This window comes from Ovis canadensis, chromosome X (assembly GCF_042477335.2).
Source record: "Ovis canadensis isolate MfBH-ARS-UI-01 breed Bighorn chromosome X, ARS-UI_OviCan_v2, whole genome shotgun sequence".
Classification (NCBI taxonomy): Eukaryota; Metazoa; Chordata; class Mammalia; order Artiodactyla; family Bovidae; genus Ovis; species Ovis canadensis.
This window is the reverse complement of record NC_091727.1, coordinates 863342-882681: the sequence shown is the minus strand read 5'-3', so window position 1 is coordinate 882681 and position 19340 is coordinate 863342. Positions and strand designations below refer to the sequence as shown.

The 19340-nt window shown below is 60.1% G+C and overlaps 2 protein-coding genes across 2 annotated transcripts; one reads left to right on the top strand and one right to left on the bottom strand.

Annotated features, from left to right (window-relative positions):
• Positions 1 to 7013: 7013 nt before the first annotated feature.
• On the bottom strand, positions 7014 to 17809 carry LOC138431358 (A-kinase anchor protein 17A). The gene is made up of 5 exons (XM_069573443.2): positions 17648 to 17809; positions 14520 to 15297; positions 13795 to 13943; positions 10713 to 10953; positions 7014 to 8992 (listed from the first exon to the last, which is right to left on the bottom strand). The coding sequence occupies exons 2-5, from the start codon at positions 15279 to 15281 to the stop codon at positions 8027 to 8029; spliced, it is 2118 nt and encodes a 705-aa protein (XP_069429544.1). The 5' UTR covers positions 15282 to 15297; positions 17648 to 17809; the 3' UTR covers positions 7014 to 8026.
• Positions 16678 to 18128, top strand: LOC138930113 (uncharacterized). The gene is made up of 2 exons (XM_070289674.1): positions 16678 to 16840; positions 17014 to 18128. Exons 1-2 carry the CDS (start codon positions 16678 to 16680, stop codon positions 18126 to 18128), a joined length of 1278 nt encoding a protein of 425 aa, XP_070145775.1.
• Positions 18129 to 19340: the final 1212 nt, after the last annotated feature.

The window sequence follows — 19340 nt, the reverse complement described above, 5'->3', positions numbered from 1 at the left end:
AAGAACACTGGGGTGGGTTGCCATTCCCTGCTCCAGGGGATCTTCCCAACCCAGGGATCGAACCCACATCCCCTGCATTGCAGGAGTATCCTTTATCAATGAATCACCAGGGAAGCGCCCCTGTTCTGCTGAAAGTGAAACTCTAAGTCGCTCAGTCATTCTTTGAACCCGGGTCTCCTGTGTGGCAGCTCAGATTCTTCTGAGCTACCGGGAAAACCCCCATGGACAGAGGAGCCTGGAGGGCTACAGTCCATGGGTCGCGAAAGGGTCGGACACGACTGGGCAGAAGCTCGCATGCCAAGTGTTTCTTATTTAAGCCCCCAGCTCGTGGCGATTCGTCACACGCTCCCCAGAAAACCCCTACGGATTTCTTACCGAAGGAGGAAACAGACAGAACAGGCTCCGTCTTGAGAGCAGGACCCCATCTCGGGCCGGACTGTGGACTTTGAGCGCTATACCCAGTATCTATGGAAACGACAACCAACTGGAAAACCAAACCACCCCCCCCCCCCCGCCCCCGGATGGAAGAACCGCAGGATCCGTATCTAGACTCTCGGTCAGCTAAAAGAATACCCCAATTATCCGTGTGACCGAACGGCATCATACATTCTATTCTGCTTACTGGGGCATGACCACAGGCCTATTGATAATCGTCCACCGTTAACCACCTAGGCTTAAGGCGTACGAATCACGGGTTAACTTTGCGTCTTTCTTTCCCTTCATTCAGACTAGTTTCAGGGAATTTGGGGAGGTGGGTTTGGGCATGGATGCTTAGGGTATATAACGTTTTCAGAAAAACTGGTCGGGATCCTTGGCCAAGAGGAGACTCTGCCTGGGGCCCGCCGGTGTAATCAACCGCACTCCACGATCTGCATCGTCCTTCTGAGTGAGTGTGTTTCCCACAACACGTGACGACATGACGAGTAACTGGAGGGTCAGAGCGCTGGGGGACTGGCGGACGGCAGGGTTCATCTCTCAGAGGGGCAGCCACAACTCTTGTGTCTTGCAGCGGGGGTCTGAGGGTAAGGAGGTACGGAGCGGGCGTGAGGAAGATGGTATCACCTGAGCCTCGGATGGGCATGAAGCGGGGAGAACCTGGGGGGCGGGAGGGTGGGGGACATGCCATCCTCATCCTTTGCACTTGGCCTGAGAGGGCGGGGCTGCCCGATGTCTGGGGATTACAAGAAGACTCTTGGGAGTCCGTTGGACTGCAAGGAGATCCAATCAGTCCATCCTAAAGGAAATCAGTCCTGAATATTCATTGTAAGGACTGAGGCTGAAGCTGCAACTCCAATAATTTGGCCACGAGATGCAAAGAGCTGACTCACTGGAAAAAGACTCTGATGCTGGGAATGATTGAAGGCAGGAGGTGAAGGGGACGACAGAGGATGAGATGGTTGGATGGCATCACCAACTCAATGGATATGAGTTTGAGTAAACTCTGGGACTTGGTGACGGACAGGGAGGCCTGGGGTGCTGCAATCCATGAGGTTGAAAAGAGTCAGACACGACTGAGTGACTGGACTGAAACCTTGACAAAGTCCAAAGCACCCAGGGAAATCCTTGTAACCGAGCAGGACCGTAAGGCGCCTTTGCAGGGAGAGACCCCCTCCCCTACGCCCTCCCATTTACTTCCTCCCTGAAGTTCGCGGCTAACCATTTCTGAAGTTCGCGGCTAACCATTTCTGATGCACACTTCCTGAACTGTTCTGCAGATGCTGAAATCACCGCCAGGTGGCTGGCGCCTGAGGACTGAGGGCTGAGAACCTTACACCCCCGCTCCACCTCCCAGAGGTTCCGATGGCCCCTCAGGCACCACGCAGCCTTTTAAAGTTTGACTGAAACCCTTCGCGGGGGGGCGGTGGGGGGGAGTTTGCCCTTTTTGAGCACCCGTCCAGCACCCGTCCAGCACCTGCTGTAATAAAGCTGCCCTCTCCTTCACCAGCAGCTACGGTCAGGAGGTTGGCTTTATCTCTGTGCAGGTGAGTGGACCCCAGTTTTGTCTACTCATTAGACCAAGTGATCCTCCAGAGCCCAGGGAAAGAAGAAACCAAAAGCAGAAGCCCAAACACCCTCTTCTTAGGTTTTTATTCAAGGAAAATGCTCAGTATTGCATTAAAATGTTGCGAGTCCCTGGGACAGCAAGATCAAACCAGTCAATCCTAAAGGACATCAACCCTGAATGTTCACTGGAAGGACTGAGGCTGAAGCTGCAGCTCCAATACTCTGGCCACCTGATGCAAGGAGCTGACTCATTGGAAAAGAGCCTGATGCTGGGAAAGACGGAAGGCGGGAGGAGAAGGGGGCGACAGAGGAAAAGATGGCTGGATGGCATCACCGACTCAATGGACATGAGTTTGAGCAAACTCCAGGAGTTGGTGATGGACAGGGAGGCCTGGCGTGCTGTGGTCCATGGGGTCGCAAAGAGTCGGACACGACTGAGCTATAACAAAGCTGCACGTAACGTAAAGCTGTTTTAAGTGAGCTCGCAAGATCTCAGGCCTTTCCCAGTGCTGTGCAGACATCACGCCTGTCACGTCACATTCCCAACCCCACCAAGGAGACCCTGTCCCCAGTAGAAGCCACTCCTCATCCCCTTCCTCCCGTCCTTGGCACCCCGATCCCGCTTGCTGTCTCTGCGGACCTGCCTGTTCTGGACGTTTTCCATCAGTGGAGCCCGACACCGTGCGTCATTCTGCCTGCCTCTCCCACTGAGCAGCGTGTGCGCAGCGTCCCCCCGCGCTGTAGCCTGTCAGAGCTTCACCCCTTTTCGTGGCTGCGTCATATTCCACTGTGCGTGGACCCCATGCTGTTTATCCATTTGTCCAACCACCCACTTATCCATCCATACACCTATCCATCAACCCAGCCAGCCATCCATCAACCCAGCCATCCATCGACTTATCCACTCACCACCCTTCCATCCATCCACCTATCCGTCCATCCACTCCCTCATCTGTTCATCCACCCACCTGCTTATCCATCCAGCCATCCACCCACTTACCCATCTATCCACATAACCTAGCCATCCACCCATTTATCCACTCACCCACCCTTCCATCCACCCACCTGCTTACCCATCCACCCATTTACCCACTCACCCACCCTTCCGCCCATCCATCCATGCACCTGGGTGATCTCCATACCCATGGCCGTTGTAAACAGCGCTGTTATGAAAATTACTGTAGAAAGTCTCTCTCGGACAACTCCTCACATATTTCAGGTGTCCGTGTAGAGTGGGGCAAGTAGGTACCATGGAACTTCTATGTCTGACTGTTTAAGCGTTAGCCGCTTAGTCGTGTCCGACTCTGCGACCCCATGGACTGTAGTCCGTCCATGGAATTCTCCAGGCAACAATTCGGGAGTGGGTTGCCATTTCCTTCTCCACGTCTGACTTTTAAAAGAAACTGCTCAGCTGTTTCCCACAGCGGCTGCCCTACCTTACCTTCCCACCAGCAGCGCCAAAGAAGCCAATTTCTCCGCATCCCTGCCAGCACTTTCCCCCCTTGTATTGTCATCAGCGATGACGGTGACGAGTACTATTGCTATCCTCGTGTTTTCTTTTAAGGGAGTAACATTTTTCATTTTTTTCAGTCTGGAGACTGCACCAGCTCTAAAGCTCTTTAGCTTGCTGCCCTAAAGCCAGAGGGGACGTGCTTGGATGTTCTTAGACATCACCTTGTGTTGGGTAACTGCGGCTCCTGTGGTGTTTCAGAGCAGGTGAGGGGGCCCTAGGAACAAGAGAACCCTCCTCAGGGTCCCGGAGGCCGCACGTCCAAGACCCTGGAGGGGGCATATTCAGCGTCTGGTGAGGGCTCCTGCTGGTTCTCAGAGGGTGTCGTCTCGCTGTGTGACCCCGTGGTGGAGGGACAAGGGAGGTCCCTAGGGAGTCTTTCATGAAGACGTGCCGTGGGACTCCATCTGCATAACCTGTCACCTCCCAAACGCCCCCCACCCAGACACCATCACCCTGGGTGGGGTTCCAAGGACCCACTGTTAGCACCAAACTTCTCCAATGTTAAAGTCCCAGAGTTCTGTCTCCTGCATCTGTGGGTCTGTGCCACCGGATTCAACGAAGCTTAGCTGGTAAACACCGTTCTCAGTCAAGGCTGGTGGAGTCTGTGGGCGTCGGACCCATCTACAGAGGTCCGACTGCAGGAAGGCAATGTGGTTCTCTGCGCGCACGCTCAGTCGTGTCTGACTCTTTTGTGACCTCACAGGCTGTAGCTCACCAGGCTCCTCTGTCCATGGGATTCTCCAGGCAAGAATACTGGAGTGGGGTGCCGTTCCCTTCTCCAGGGCCTCTTCCCGACCCAGGGATGGACGCAGAATCTCCCAGAGCTGCTGCATTGCAGGCAGAACTCTTCACCGCTGAGTCACCGGGGAAGTCACTGGTTGTCTGAGGAGGCTGTACAAATAGCTCAGGAAAGAAGTGACAGGCAAGCGGGAAAGGGAAAGATATGCCCAACTGAACGCAGAATTCCAGAGAACAGCAAGGAGAGAAAAGAAAGCCCTGTTAAGTGAACAATGCAAATAAACAGAGGGAAACAACAGAACGGGAAAGACTAGGCATTTCCTCACGAAAACTGGGGCCATCGAGGGAACATTTCATGCAAGGATGAGCATGAAAAAGCACAGAAATGGTAAGGACTGAATAGAAGCATGGGAGATGAAGCAGAGGGGCAAGACACAGAAAAACTGTACAAAAAAAAAGATCTTAATGACCCGGATAACCACGACGGTGTGGTCACTCACCTAGAGCTGGACAGCAAGGAGTGTGAAAGCAAGCGGGCCTCAGAAAGCACCAATACAGACAAAGCTAGCGGAGGTGACGGCATTGCAGTTGAGCTGTTTCAAATCCTGAAAGATGATTCTCTGAAAGTGCTGCAGTCAACATGCCAGCAAATTTGGAAAACTCAGCAGTGCCCACAGGACTGGAGAAGGCCAGTTTCCATTCCAATCCCAAAGAATGCTCAAATTACCATACAATTTTACTCATCAGACGCGCTAGCAAGAATTATGCTGAAAATCCTTCAAACCAGGCTTCGGCAGTAACTGAACTGAGAACTTCCAGATGCTCAAGCTGGGTTTAGAAAGGGCAGAGGAACCAGAGATCAAATTGCCAAAACTCGCTGGATTACAGAAAAAGCAAGGGGATGCCAGAGAAACATCTACCTCGATTTCACTGACTACGCTAAAGCCTTGGACTGTGTGGATCGTTAACGAACAGTGCGAAACTCTCCAAGAGATGGGAATACCAGACCACCTGACCTGCCTCTTGAGAAATCTATATGCAGGTTCAGGAAGCAACAGTTAGAACTGGACATGGATGGACTCAGAGGGAGAGGGAGAGGGTGGGATGATTTGGGAGAATGACATTCTAACATGTATACTATCATGTGAATTGAATCGCCAGTCTATGTCTGACGCAGGATGCAGCATGCTTGGGGCTGGTGCATGGGGATGACCCAGAAAGATGTTATGGGGAGGGAGGTGGGAGGGGGTTTCATGTTTGGGAATGCATGTAAGAATTAAAGATTTTAAAATTTAAAAAATAAAAAACTAAAAAAAAAAAAACTGGACATGGAACAACAGACTGGTTCCAAATCAGGAAAGGAGTACGCCAAGGCTGGATATTGTTACCCTGCTTATTTAACTTCTATGCAGAGTACATCGTGAGAAACGCTGGGCTGGAGGAAGCACAGGCTGGAATCAAGATTGCCAGGAGAAACATCAATAACCTCAGATACCCAGATGACACCACTCTAGGAGCAGAAAGTGTAGAGGAACTAAAGAGTCTCTTGATGAGAGTGAAAGACGGGAGTAAAGAAACTGGCATGAAGCTCAACACTGAGAAAACTAAGGTCATGGCATCTGGTCCCATCAGTTCACGGCAAATAGATGGGGAAACAGCGGAAGCCGTAGCTGATTTTATTTTTTAGGCTCCCAAATCACTCTGGACGGTGACTGCAGCCACAAATTAAAAGACGCTTGCTCCTTGGAAGAAAAGCTCTGACAAACCTAGACAGCATCTTAAAAAGCAGAGACATCACTTTGCCGATAAACTGCCCACACAAAGCTATGGTTTCTCCAGCAGTCATACACGAGTGTGACAGCTGGACCATAAAGAAAGCTGAGCGCCAAAGAATGGGTGCTTTCAGACTGTGGTGCTGGAGAAGACTCTTGAGAGTCCCCTGGACTCCGAGGAGATCCAACCAGCCCTTCCTAAAGGAAATCCGTCCTGAATATTCACTGGAAGGACTGATGCTGAAGATGAAGCTCCAATACTTGGGCAACCTGATTCAAAGAGCCAACGCATTGGAAACAACACTGATGCTGGGAAAGACTGAAGGCAGGAGGAGAGGGGAGGACACAGGATGAGACGGTTGGATGCTGTCACGGACCAATGGACATGAGTTTGAGCAAACCCTGGGAGACAGTGAGCATGCTGCAGTCCGTGGGTGGCAGAGAGATGGACGTGAATTAGTGACTCACACAGACGCCCCTCTCTCAGAACCAGGGTCTCTGCAGGGGCAGCAACACCTACCCACTACCTCAAGGTTAGAAAAGACCCACTTTCTTTCCATCACTTTTTAAAATAGCACTGTAACTTAAAAAAAATTGCTTTTGTGAACTAAAGAACCAGCCGATGCAGGAGACCAGGGTTCAGTCCCTGCCTCAGAAAGATCCCCTGAAGGAGGAAACGGCAACCCACTCCAGGATTCTTGCCGGGAGAATCCCCCGGACAGAGAAGCCTGGCGGGCTACAGTCCACAGGGTGGCAAAGAACTGGGCACGACTGAGCACCTAACACTTTCACTTGCAAACGAGTGAAATGCCTCGGAGGACCCATGTTCTCCTCTAGGGAGTTACGTTAGGATAGTAACAGCATGTGAAATAAACATTTACAAATGACCAAGTGATTTCAAAGACACTAGATTATGCTCAGCTTGTGACATAGCCTAAAGAACTTGAAAACAAAACCCCCCCCCACGTGAGTATGGGAAACATGAGTTCATTGGAAAAAAAGATTTTATTTTACCATAAAAATGCAAACTGGAATAAACACCATCTCTCCTAAGGTGGACGTTACAGCTATTTTTAAGTATTTCCGAGCTTCCCTTGGAGAAGCTGACAATTATAAAATTTAACAAGTTTGCAGCCTTAAATCTGAAACGTTCCAAGTAAAAATAATTTAGCAAAACGGCTTCTTAAAAAAACCACACAGGCTAACCGTGACTAGAAACCAAAGCTAATTTTAAACCAACCTGCTTTTTTGTTTTATGCTGAATGACTTGAGTTTGTAAAAAGTGAATGTTTAGGACCCCTGTGTACCACTTGACGCTTTTTCTTTTGTACGCTGGATGACTTGAATTCGTAGGAAGTGAAAGTTTGGGCCCCTTCTGTATCCCGTCTGCACCAGCCCACGCCCGAGGAGCATTTCGTGTTCCACAGCACGCAGCTTCCTTCCGGTGACTTAATCGCGTTAACAGCCACCTGCCTTTGGCCTCCCACCCAAACTTCATTCCCGAGAGGTTAACCCTACAGAAAAGGGGGAAAAACGAAACGAAAAACAGGAAAAACAAAAAGCAAACCAAAGACCTCCAGCGAGAGGCTCCCTGTTCTTAATGCCCGGCGGGGCCGCGGCTGCCCGACTGGAAGCCGGTACGTCCCCGTCACTGCGGCCTGGCTCTGCTCCCGTGAGGTCAGGACACGGCGTCTCCTTGCGAGTGGCCCGATGCCGCGCCGCTGGTCTGGCTGCGCCCGGCGGGGTCTCCGATGCTCATGGCTCGCAACCCCCTGAGCTTCTCCTGATCCAGGGAGGACCGGCGACATTAAAGCGACTGGATCAACAGTTCGATGGGAAACCGAAGCTCGTGATCACGAGCCCCACGCACTAGGGCCGCCGCCTGGAGGATGCTCTGGACGAAAAGCCTGGGGCCCTGCGCTCCTCGCCGGGACGCTCCCCCGGGGGCGCGTGGCACGGCCGGTCTCCGGGAAGGCGGCCCCGGGGCGCGCGGCCTGCATTACCTATTCCAGGCGCTGCGGTGGCGGCCGGCGGAGCCCGAGCGCGGCCTGTCGTCGCCCCGCCGATGGCGGCTGCGCTTCCGGCTGGAGCTCGCCCTGCGGTCCCGCTCGCGGCCGCGGCTCTGGCTCTTCTCCCGCCGGCTGCGCCGCTCTCGACTGCGGCTGCGAGACTTGCGGGGGCGGCCGCGCTCCTCGGGGCTGGCACTGCGGCCTTGGCGCGAGCGCTTGCGGTGCGCCCGCCGCTCCCTGCGCGGCCTGCCGTCCTCCCGGCTGCCTGCCCGCCGCCGGGGCGCGCTGCGCTCCCGCTTGGGCCTGTGCTCAGCGTCGCCGCCGTCGTCCCGGCCCGCCCCGCCGCCGGCCCGGCCGCCGCCCCCGCTGGGCTCCCGGTTGCACTTGTCTTGCTCGGAGCGCGCGTCCTTCCGGGGCGCACTCGGCTCGCAGGCAGCGGGCGCGGCCTTGGGCTGCTGGGTGTTGTCCGGGATGCAGGCCAGCACGGCGGGGCACCTCTTCTCCGAGTGGCTGTCTTCCGGGCCTCGAGGGTCCTGCCCCTCCTTGCCCGGGGCCGCCGCCTCCTGGGCGGCAGCAGCAACGGGGGCAGCGGCGGCGGCGACGCTCCCGTTCAGGTTCTGGGGGGCGGCCGGCCGCACCGCGGGCTCCCGGTCCCGGGGCGCGGCGCCGGCCGAGGCCGACACGGTGTGCAGGATGTCCAGCACCGGCCGCAGCAGGTCTGCGGGGGAGGCGGTGCCCGGCTCGGCAGCAGTGGCGCGTGGCTCGTCCGCCTTCTTGCTGAGCAGCAGGCTGAGCAGGCGCGCGCGCAGCTCGCGCTCCCGACGCTGCAGGCCCAGCGCGCGCTCCTTCTCCTCCTCCACGCGCCGCAGCTCGGCCTCCTGCAGCCGCCGCCGTTCCTCCAGCTGCTGCAGCCGCAGGCTCTCCTCCTTGTGCTCCTGCTCGTGCAGCTTGGCGGCCTGCGGGACAGAGGGGGACGGCGGGGCCTGAGCCGGGCTCTCCGCACAGGCCAGCGCTCCAAGGACGGCCCTGCTGGAGCGCAGCCCGCTGGGTCCAACCACACCGGGAGCCCTGCGACCGGCAGCCAAGGGTAAGTCCGGCCAAGCTCCTGGGCACAACACTGGGGAGGGGCGCCTAGCGGGGGCCGGGGCCCTCCGGGTGGCACACTCGGAGGCCAAGATCAGCCAGGATGCCGCCTGGCAAAGCTCCTGGGCACAACCTTGTGGCGTAGGGAGGCAGGGAAGGGCGCCTCTCAAGGCAGCCCAGGCCTCTCCAAATGGCACGCTCGCAGACCACGATCGTCAGCCAGGAGCAAGCCCGGCAAAGCTTCCCGGCACAGCCCTCCTGAAAGGGGCCCCTCTCGGGTGGACCAGGCCTCTCCGGGTGGCACGCTCTGTGGCCATGATCATCAGCCAGGAGCAAGCCCGGCAAACCTCCTCGGCACAGCTCTGGGTGGGGTGCGCCTCGAGGGCGGCCCGGGCCCTCCGGTGCACGCTCCCTGCCACACAGGCCCCAGATTACGGTGCGGACAGTTGACATCCCGCGTGGGTGTGGGAGGCGTGGAGACCTGGCCTGCTCGGGGTCTTCAACGTTCACCACACAATAAGAACACGCGGCCACAGCTCTCGGCATGCATGCTGCTCTCCTTCCCGCAGACTGGTCACAACTGTAACCAGACGGCAGGTGAGGGTCGCCCCGCGCCTGCCTGCGCTCCACGCGCGCCACCCGCACAGGGCCGCTAGCTAGCTTCACGACAGTGGGGGCGGGAGCACAGCCCGGCTCCAAGGGCTGCCACGCGGACTGTGCCTCGTCTGGGGCCCGCCCCGTCCTCCCGGGCGGTCGGGGACGCCTGGCCTGAAGGACACTGGCGCCATGGGCGCAGCGGGACCACGAAGAGTCGTGGAGCCAGGCAGTGGCCCTCCCGTCGCTGGCGAGGCTGTGGCGCGCCGGGCCTTGGAAGCCTGGACACGGGCCCACGGCGCTGCCATTTCTTTGGGGTACAGCCCAGGCCTGGGGCAACATGGAGAGCTGCAACCGCGGTTCCCCACGACGAACACCATCCCCAGGCTAGAACCAGGCGCCAGCGAGGAGCAGCGTGTCCGTGAAGGCCGGGCCTCCCTCCCTCCGGGCCCGGCGTCCCAAGGGCCAATCCTGCCTAGACATCCAGGCATCCCTATAGGCGGGCAGGCCATGTGGGCGGGACATCCCCCAGGGTAGGGCATCCCTATAGGCTGGCAGGCCCTATGGGTGGAGCTTCCCAGAGGCGGAGCATAACCGCTGGCGGGTCATCCCTGCGGATGGGGCATCCCTATAGGCGGGCAGGCCCTGTGGGCGGGGAATGGCCCAGCGTAGGGCATCTCTATAGGCTGGCAGGGCCTCCCCGAGGGTAGGGCATCCCAAGGGCTGACCCGCCCTCTGTACCAGGCATTCCTGAGCATGGGCCACCCCGCCAAGGGTGGGGCGCCCATGTAAGTGGGGCATCCCTAGAGACTGGCAGTCCCTGTGGGGGCGTCACCCGTGGGCGGAGCCTCCCGAGGGCGGAGCTTCCGAGGGCGGGGCGTCCCTATAGATTGGCAGCCCCTGTGGGCGGGGCTTCCCGAGGGCGGGGCACCCCTATAGGCGGGCAGCCCGGTGTGGGCGGGGCCTCCGAGGGCAGGGCGTCCCCCTGGGGGGCGGTACCTTGGCGCGGCTCAGCAGCTCGGCCACCAGCCTGATGGACTGCAGGTTGCGCTGCGCCAGCAGCAGCTTGCGCTCCTCCAGCCGGATCCTCTCCTGCAGCTTGCGCTGCTCCTCCGCCTGCATCTTCTCCAGCTTCTTCTGGCTGCGCCGCAGCTCGCGGTCCCGCTGCTTCTGCTCGCGCCTCCGCAGCTTCTCCTCGCGCCTCCGCTCGCGCTCCTGCTCCTCCAGCTCCCTCTGCTTCCTGCGCGGGCGGGCGGGACACGGCGGCTCCGTGAGGGCCGCAGGGCCCGGGCCGGCGATCGCGGCACTTGGCTCCTTAGCGCTCTGTCCGCACAGACATCTCAGCCGCGGCCGAGGGCCCCAGGAGCGAGGGGCGCACAGGGCGAGGCTTCCCCCATGTTTCCAGGGAGAGTCTGGCTAAACTCGACCCCAGCCCAGACACCGGAACAAACAAGGCGGACGCGTGGGAAGCGGAGTTTTCACCAGATGCAGCTGCTCCTGCAGGGACCGCAGCAGACGAACCAGGACGGGCCGCAGCGGCACAGGGAGGAGGCCCTCCACCACGGGCACCACACGGGCACCGCCGGAGCGCTGGACAGGCCCGGCTCCCACTGCACGAGAGACCCCTGCCCTGGGCTTTCCCATCCCGAGCCCCCAGCCCCAGAGCTGGAGGGGAGCAGGAATGCACCCGGTGGCAGGAAGGTTCTAGAAACACCCAGCTACTGGAAGCCCCCAAGAGAACACACTGCATGGCCTTTCATGGGGACTTGCAGAAAAGGCACATGTTCAGTGACACAAAGCCAATCCGGCTTGCTCTGGGGAGGGAGGCGGCCCTCAGCACAGGGGCCCCACAGCACACACCCCCGGGGAAAGCCCGTGAGGTCACCTGGGGACAGTGGCAGTTCCGAAAGCACCCGCAGAGCGCCGGCCAGCTCAGACCCCACAGCACCCTTTCCTCACCCAGAAGCCAGGACCCCAGCACAACTGGGAGGGATCCGGGCCTCCAGGGGCGGGAAGACCAATGAGCGTGTCCTCATGGAGCACTCGCACCCTCAGACTTAACCTTCAGGCCAGGGGCAGGGCGGGCACAGCAGAGAGGCAAGGCCGCCCTGGACAGCACGTGGCACGGGGACGCCAAGGCCAGGAAGGACACTCTGCAGAGGAGCCGGCACCACTCCCAGGGCGCCAGGCCCGCAGAGAAGCAGCGCTAGACGAGGAGGCCGGAGGACCCAAGCTCCAGCCGTGGGGGGAGGCTGGGCCACGCAAGGAGGCGAGGCAGCTCGCGAGAATGCTGGCGTCCGGGAGGCCACACACCAGACGGTCTCCCGCAACAGGGGTCGGTGAGGGGCTGCCGCTCAGACTGCTGGTCAGCGGCCCTGAGTGCCCAGAGCCCTCACCTGTCCAGCTAAGGGCCCATAGCCAGGAACAGGACTGCTGCAGGCCACGCTGTACCTCATTAGCAGGAAAGGACCAACTCGCTCGCCCCTGACAAAGGACAGACGCCCAGGCTCCCGGGCCGGCCTGCAGGCTAACAGTGAGGCCAACTGGGCTTGGACACAGCCCTGCACACCCGAGGGCCTCCCGGGCACCCCCGGGCCCATGTTTCATGCCAGGCCAGCCCTGCCAGCCGCCTCAGCCCCGTCAGAGGTACCACCCCGCCGACTTTGAGTGTCCCCACCACGACACGACACCCCTTGCCGCCTGAGCTCAAAGGCCACCCTCAGGGCGGCTTTCCCCGCATTAATGTGCAGGTGGAGAAAAGCGCCTGCCCCGAGACCCTGGAAAGGCCATGGGGTAACCCCTGTGACGCCCAGCTCGGGGACTACGCACAAGGTCGATCGCGGAAGAGAGAGGACGGGGCCTGCCTGGGACCAGGACCCGTGGTCCGCATGCCACCAGCGCTCCCTGGTTCAGCCTGTGGTGGGCACGTCGACCCCGCAGCCTCGTCCAGTGTGAGATCCAAACTGCTCCCCCCTTGTGGCCGCCACCTGAGGCCTGCCATGCAGCCAGGACACCCCGCCCTCTCTGGGCACCTGTCCTCTCTGCAGCCACAGCCTCACTCCGGGGCTCCCGACCCCCTACCCGTGTCCACACCCCCGCCAGCTGCCTGCGCACAGGCCAGCACCATCTCCAGCACCTGCCACTCTGGCACTGGGTTCCGGAGCAGATAGGGGAAGCGCTGACCCCCGAGAAAGGCCCCAATCTGTGTTAGTGAGCATCGGAACCAAACGGGAACCATACAGGAGCCCCAAGGCCGGAGCGGCGCACAAGCCAGGTCAGCCCAGACCCACACACAGGCTGGTGAGGAGAGAACGCCGGAGCACACACGCCTGAGACTCAGCACTCTGAAAAACACACAAGAAACCCTGCCCGCCGCGCACACGGACAAGTGCGGGACAAGCGCCCGAGCACAGGGTCACGGTGGAGCACCAGGAACTGCCGCTCCTTCCCAGAAGCCAGCTCGGCACACTGGCCAGCTTGCCTGCAGGGCTCACAGCATGCCACGCGCAGTCCCTTCAGTCGCGCCCCACTCTGCGGCACCACGGAAGCGGCCCGCCAGGCTCCCCGGTCCACGGGATTCTCCAGGCCAGCACACCACAGTGGGCGCCTTTCCCTTCTCCAGGCGATCTCCCCAACCCGGGACTGAAGCCGCACTCTCTCTTACTGAACTGGCAGGCAGGCGGGCTCTTTTCCTCTAGCGCCAGAACGTCAAAGCAAGAAACAGAGGTCCTGAGCCAAGACGCCTGACTCTCAGTCACTTCACAGGGCTCCTGAACGGCTCTTGCTGGGAAAGGCCAACAATACCCTCACTTCCCTACTTCACTTAAAGGCAGCTTCAGCCTGAACGCAAAACACCTGTAAGCTGGACAAAACTTCCGTGCCCGCGTCAGCAGGGTGGTGCACGGCGCCCCGGGAGGCTCAGCGAGAAGGGAGGCTCAGCGAGAAGGCCAGCTCAGCGAGAAGGCCAGGTGGGAAGCCGGCGGTGCCCTGGGGGTAGGCCGCAGCCCCGCAGTCCCGCTGCGTCTCCAAGGGGACCGACGCATGCACCCAGGCCCGCAGAGCCCGGCCCCGCAGCACGCACCTCTCCTCAGCTCTCTGGCGCTCCTCTGCCTCCTTCTCCCGCCGTTTCTGCTCCTCCCGCTGCTGCTCCAGCTCCTGAAGCTTCTGTCTCTCGAGCTGCCGCTTCTTGATGGAGGCATCGCTCAGGTGTTTGGTGGAATCGAAAGAGACCTTTGGAGGCAGGACAGGGCAGGGTTAGGAGGCGCACGCACCGTCCTGAGCACGCAGACAAGCCCGTGCTCACTGGACGGCCTGCCTCAGACTCACCGCAGAGAGCGGGGCCCCCCCAACGCCCTTGACCGGGGGGACCTCGGGACTGCGGGGCAGGGCTCGAAGTCAGCGCTCAGGGACCCCACCCCTTCCAGGACGGCCCCTTCTGCCGGAAACACCAGGGCCTCCGGAGGCCAGCCCTGCATGCGAGAGCTTGACTCCTTCCCCCTCCTGCGGTGGGCGCCCCCCACCCTCCGCAGCCAGCTGCCTTCACCACCCAGCGCCCGGGCACAGCTCACGCCCCGAGGGCCCCGGCTCCTCCGCCAGCCTGACGTGGGGAGCCAACACGAGCCAGAGTCCGCGGCGATGATGGACAGCGCCCTCATTTCAAGGGCGGCTGCGAGCGTGTTCCACTTCTCCCCACGTTTCCTGAGACACAGAGTGCGCTCACCGCGTGGGGGGCCCAGGCAGCCCTCCCCATGTCGGAGGTCCTTCGGGGCGCAGCCCGCCGCCCCGCCTCCCCCCCACCCCCCGCACCTTGATGTTGCAGGCCACGGCCTTGCCGTCCTCGCCCTTGAACATGAGCTTCATGCCGCGCAGCGCGCTCATGGCCTGGATGAAGCCGGCGTACTCGCGGTACTGCACGTAGGCCTCGAAGTTGAGGTGGCCACCAAAGCTGAAGGTGTGGAAGTTGCGGCCCGTCATCTCCTCGCGGTAGGGGTCCAGCATGGGGATGTCCACGTTGCGGATCTCGCCGAAGCGCTCGAACACGCGCACCAGCACCTCCTCGCTCGGCTTCTCCGAGCCCGACTCCTTCAGCGAGAACCACTTGCAGGGCAGCCCCTCCAGGTGGATGGTGTCCGGCCGCTCGCCCGGCAGCGTCTCGTTCATGTCCTTGGCGTCGCGGAAGAAGGAGTCCCAGTCGTGGCGCGTGGGGAAGTCGACCTTGAACTCTGCGGCGCGCACCTTGAGGATGTCGGAGAAGCCGCTCAGCTTGATGGTCTTGCCGTCCAGGCAGGCCAGGAAGGACTTGACGAGGCTCTTGTTCTCCACCTCGCCCTCGAAGCGGATGAAGTCCATGGTGCTCTTGGAGATGCGCAGCGTGGAGAACTGGTGGTGCTGCACCATGCCCTTGAGCCGCTCCATCACCTCCCAGTTGGAGATGGACTTGCCTGGCTGCTTCAGCTGCGGCAGCGCCACGCTGATGGTCATCTTCGTGATGGGCTTCAGGTACAGGCCGTGCAGCGGGCACAGCTCCACCGCCTCAGACGTGTCGTGCACGATGGTGGCCGCAGCCATAGCCGGGACCTTGGGCCTGAAACACAAGACGCGCACGCCGCGCGTTCACGGCCGGCCCGCTGCCCCGCCCCCAGGCTGGCCAGCACGCGGCCCGGGGCACGGAGGCCCGTCTGCCCTCCGCGTGCCCGACACACTAGTCGCTACGTCAGGGAAGGCCCCTCGGCCCCTCAGGGTTAGTCGCTCAGTCATGTCAGACTCTCTGTGACCCCGCGGACGGTAGCCGACCAGGCTCCCCTGCTCCTGAAATTCTCCAGGCAAGAATACTGGAGTGGGTTGCCCTTCCCTTCTCCAGGAGGGGGGGGTCTTTCCCACCCAGGGATCGAACCTGGGTGTCCTGCATTGCAGGCAGATGCTTTACTGTCTGAACCACCAGGGAAACCCCAGCCCCTGACATGTGGGCCCTTTTAATCAGATTACACAAATGCAGGGGAAAAAAATTTGGGTTTTCAAAACTTTTAGGAACACTTGCTTGCCCCAAGCCTCCATGGGCACTGAGCTGCCCCCAATACTCAGAGGCATCTCCACCAGGGCTGGGCTGGCAGGAGCCCAGATGGGCAGGGTCCCTGCCCTCGGGATGTGGGGGACAGGCCACCTCCATGGAGGCTGCAGACGTCTCACTGGGGAAGGGACGACCCACACAAGCACCTGGGAAGGTCTGTGCAGGAGGAAGCCCGCGGAAACAGGAAGGAACTTTCAGGCTGAGAGAATGGTTGAAGACCGTTGACTTCAGTATCTCTACCGCAGGCAGAAGCACTTTCTCTGTGTCCAGATAAAACCATCAAAGCCGCGGGGCCTCTGGGAAGCCGCGGACGGGGAGCTGACTGTGCTCTCCTCCCCCTCAACCAGCTTCTCCCTACCGGTCAGACAGGTGCCTACTTCCGCAAAGCAGGGCCAGACCTGACCCACGGACAGCAAACAGTAATGGAGGGGGCCTTGGGCTGTGTGCCCGCGCACCAGATGGCTCTGAGAGCTTCTGACCAGGCCTGGGTTCAATCCCTGGGGCGGGAAGATCCCCTGGAGGAGAGCATGGCAACCCACTCCAGTATTCTTGCCTGGAGAAAGCCACGGACAGAGGAGCCTGGTGGGCTATAGTCCACGGGGTCACAGAGAGCCACGACTGAACAGCTCAGCACACACACACACCCAGACCCAGGAGAAGCTGCAGGGACGGGGGTGGAGGGGTCCCAGCTGGAGGGAAGAGCCACCTGGCCCAGGTCTGGGGCACCAGGGAGGGGGCTCAGCCTGGGCTGAGAGTGGCGACAGCCCCCCTCCACCCGCAGAAAACCTCCAGACCTCAGAGAGAACTTGAGTCAGAGACTCCGGAAGCCCACTGCCTACTAGGAACCCTGGGGATTCCCATATTCCCTGGTCGCCCAGCTGCCCCTGCACCCTGGGGATGACCCCCAGCCCCTTCGCTGCACCCCTGTCAACACACCCCTGGCAGCCCCTCACGATCCCCATCGCCTCCACCCCTCCAAATGCTCACCCCACTGGCCCAACTCCCGCCTTCTCTCTCCCCAGCCGCCTCTGTGGCCCCCGGTTACCCCCTCCAACCTCCAGTAACCCCTAACTTCACTCCCCGTCCCGGTACAGCCTGCTTACCTCTTACCCTGGTGGACCCCGATTCGCCTGCAGGGACCCTGTCCACCCCCCGCCCCAACCCCGCAGCTCCCTGGAGACCTCCCCTCCTCTGCTCAATCGCCGTTGTCCCCTCTCCCAAATCCTCTCCCAGAAGACGCCCCCCACTCTCCGCACCCCGGGGAGACCCCCGCAGCCCCCGGCTGTCCGTCACCCCAAGCCCCTCAAAGGCTTTCGACCCCCAAAGCCCACACCCCCAAGTCCCCCAGACCCCTGCTCCCAAGTCTGCAGGTCCAGGACACCCATGCCCCGGCCGTCCCGGGAGACCCCCGCATCCCCCAGCCCCCGGTCATCCCCAAGCCCCTCAAAGGCTCTCGACCCCCGAAGCCCCTGCCCCCAAGTCAGCAGTCCCACGAGACCCCGTGCCTCGGTCGCCCCGAGAGACCGCTGCAGACCCCAGCCCGCGGCACTCCGTCAACCCTCAGGCCCTCAAAGGCTTTCGACCCCCAAAGCCGCGCCCCCAAGTCCCCAGGCCCCCCGCTCCCAAGTCCGCAGGCCCAAGAGACCCCCGCCCCGGCCGCCCCGAGAGACCCCCGCAGCCCCCGGCCGCCGGTTCTCCGTCACCCCCAGACCCCCCCGCCCCCAGGCCCCTCGAAGGCTCTCGACCCCCGAAGCCCGCAGGCCCAGGAGACCCGCGCCCCGGCCGCCCGCCCCGCGAGGCCGCCCTCCCCGGCCCCCCGACGCCCCGGGGTCCCCCGCGCCCGGCGGGCGGGGCCCCGTCCACGTACCAGGCCGCCGCCGCCCTGGCCCCAGCGCTCCCGCGGGCCCCCGACGACGCCGGCAGGCCCGGCCTCCCCGCCCGGCGCCGCCACCGTCCGCCGGAGGCGCCCCCGACGCGACCCGCTGCCGCCGCCTCTGCCGCCGCCGCCGCCCGCCCCTGTGACGCATTTCCGCTTCCGCCGCTCGGGCCCGCGGAAGCAGGCCGCGCGGCGGGTCCGGGTTTCTCCTCCTGGCCGTGGCCCCGCCCCCCAAGAGGCGGGACTTCCGGGGCGGCGGTGGGTGGGGCCGGCCTGCCCGGGCTTCGCGGTGCGCGTGCGCGAGCCCGCCGCGCCCTTCCCCCACCCCGCCCCGCCCCGCCCCCAACCCTGCCACCTGTTTTCAGGTCCAGGCAGAGGCCTCACCTTGGGGCCCCAGGGTGAAGACACCAGACTCGGGACTCAGGCCGGCTGTGTGGGGCACACTGCTGTCATAGTCATGCGTCGCACATGAGATATCTTTATGAACTATGACAAGTGTATATTTATTAATTACTGATTTTATTCCGTATGAGTATGGATTGCTTGTATGACATTGTTATATCATGCTATAATGTAGCATACATATAATGCAACGGGCTTCCCTGGTGGATCCATTGATAAGGAGTCCGGCTGCAATGCGAGACACCTGGGTTCAATCCCTGGGTTGGGAAGATCCCCTGGAGAAGGGCATGAATACCCACTCCAGTATTCTGGCCTGGAGAATCCCGTGGGCTATAGGCATCGCAAAGAGTCAGACACAACGGAGCGACTTTCACCTCCCGTAATGTAACTACACTCACTTAAGTAATATAGTGTTAGTATAAACATCTAGTATTTTACTATTGAAACTTTTTACATTTTAACATTGATGTTCCATGCTTACTTTTAAGGATGTCGGAAAGTAACAGAAATTGCATAATTATTATTTTATATTTTTGATATGCATCTGTGCATTTTATTATTTTAAATTGCTTAATATATAAAATGTAAATATAAATATATAATATGCTTTCTGTGTTATATATCTGTGTTCTCAGTCGCTCAGTTGTGTCTGACTCTTTGCGAGCCCATAGACTGTAGCCTGCCAAGCTCTTCTGTCCGTGGGATTCTTCAGGCGAGAGTACTGCAGTGGGTTGCCATTCTCTTCGCTAGGAGATCCTGTTGACCCAGGGGTGAAACCTGTGTGTCTTGTGTCCCCTGCATTGGAAGGTAGGTTCTTTACCACTATGCCACCCACGTTATATATAACCGATTTCAAAAATAATGACCTTTTGTATAACTTTACCTGTAATATTTATCTTATGCATAATAATACAGTTAGGTCTGCTGCTGATACTGCTGCTGAGTCGCTTCAGTCGTGTCCGACTCTGTGTGACCCCAGAGAAGGCAGCCCACCAGGCTCCCCCGTCCCTGGGATTCTCCAGGCAAGAACAGTGGCGTGGGTTGCCATTTCCTTCTCCAGTGCATGAAAGTGAAAAGTGAAAGTGAAGTCGCTCAGTCGTGTCCGACTCTTAGCAACCCAATGGATTGCAGCCCATCAGGTTCCTCCGTCCATGGGATTTTCCAGGCAAAAGAGTACTGGAGTGGGGTGCCACTGCCTTCTCCATACATTTAGGTCATTTTATGGTATAAATAAAATGGCTTCCCTCATAACTCAGTTGGTAAAGAATCTGCCTGCAATGCA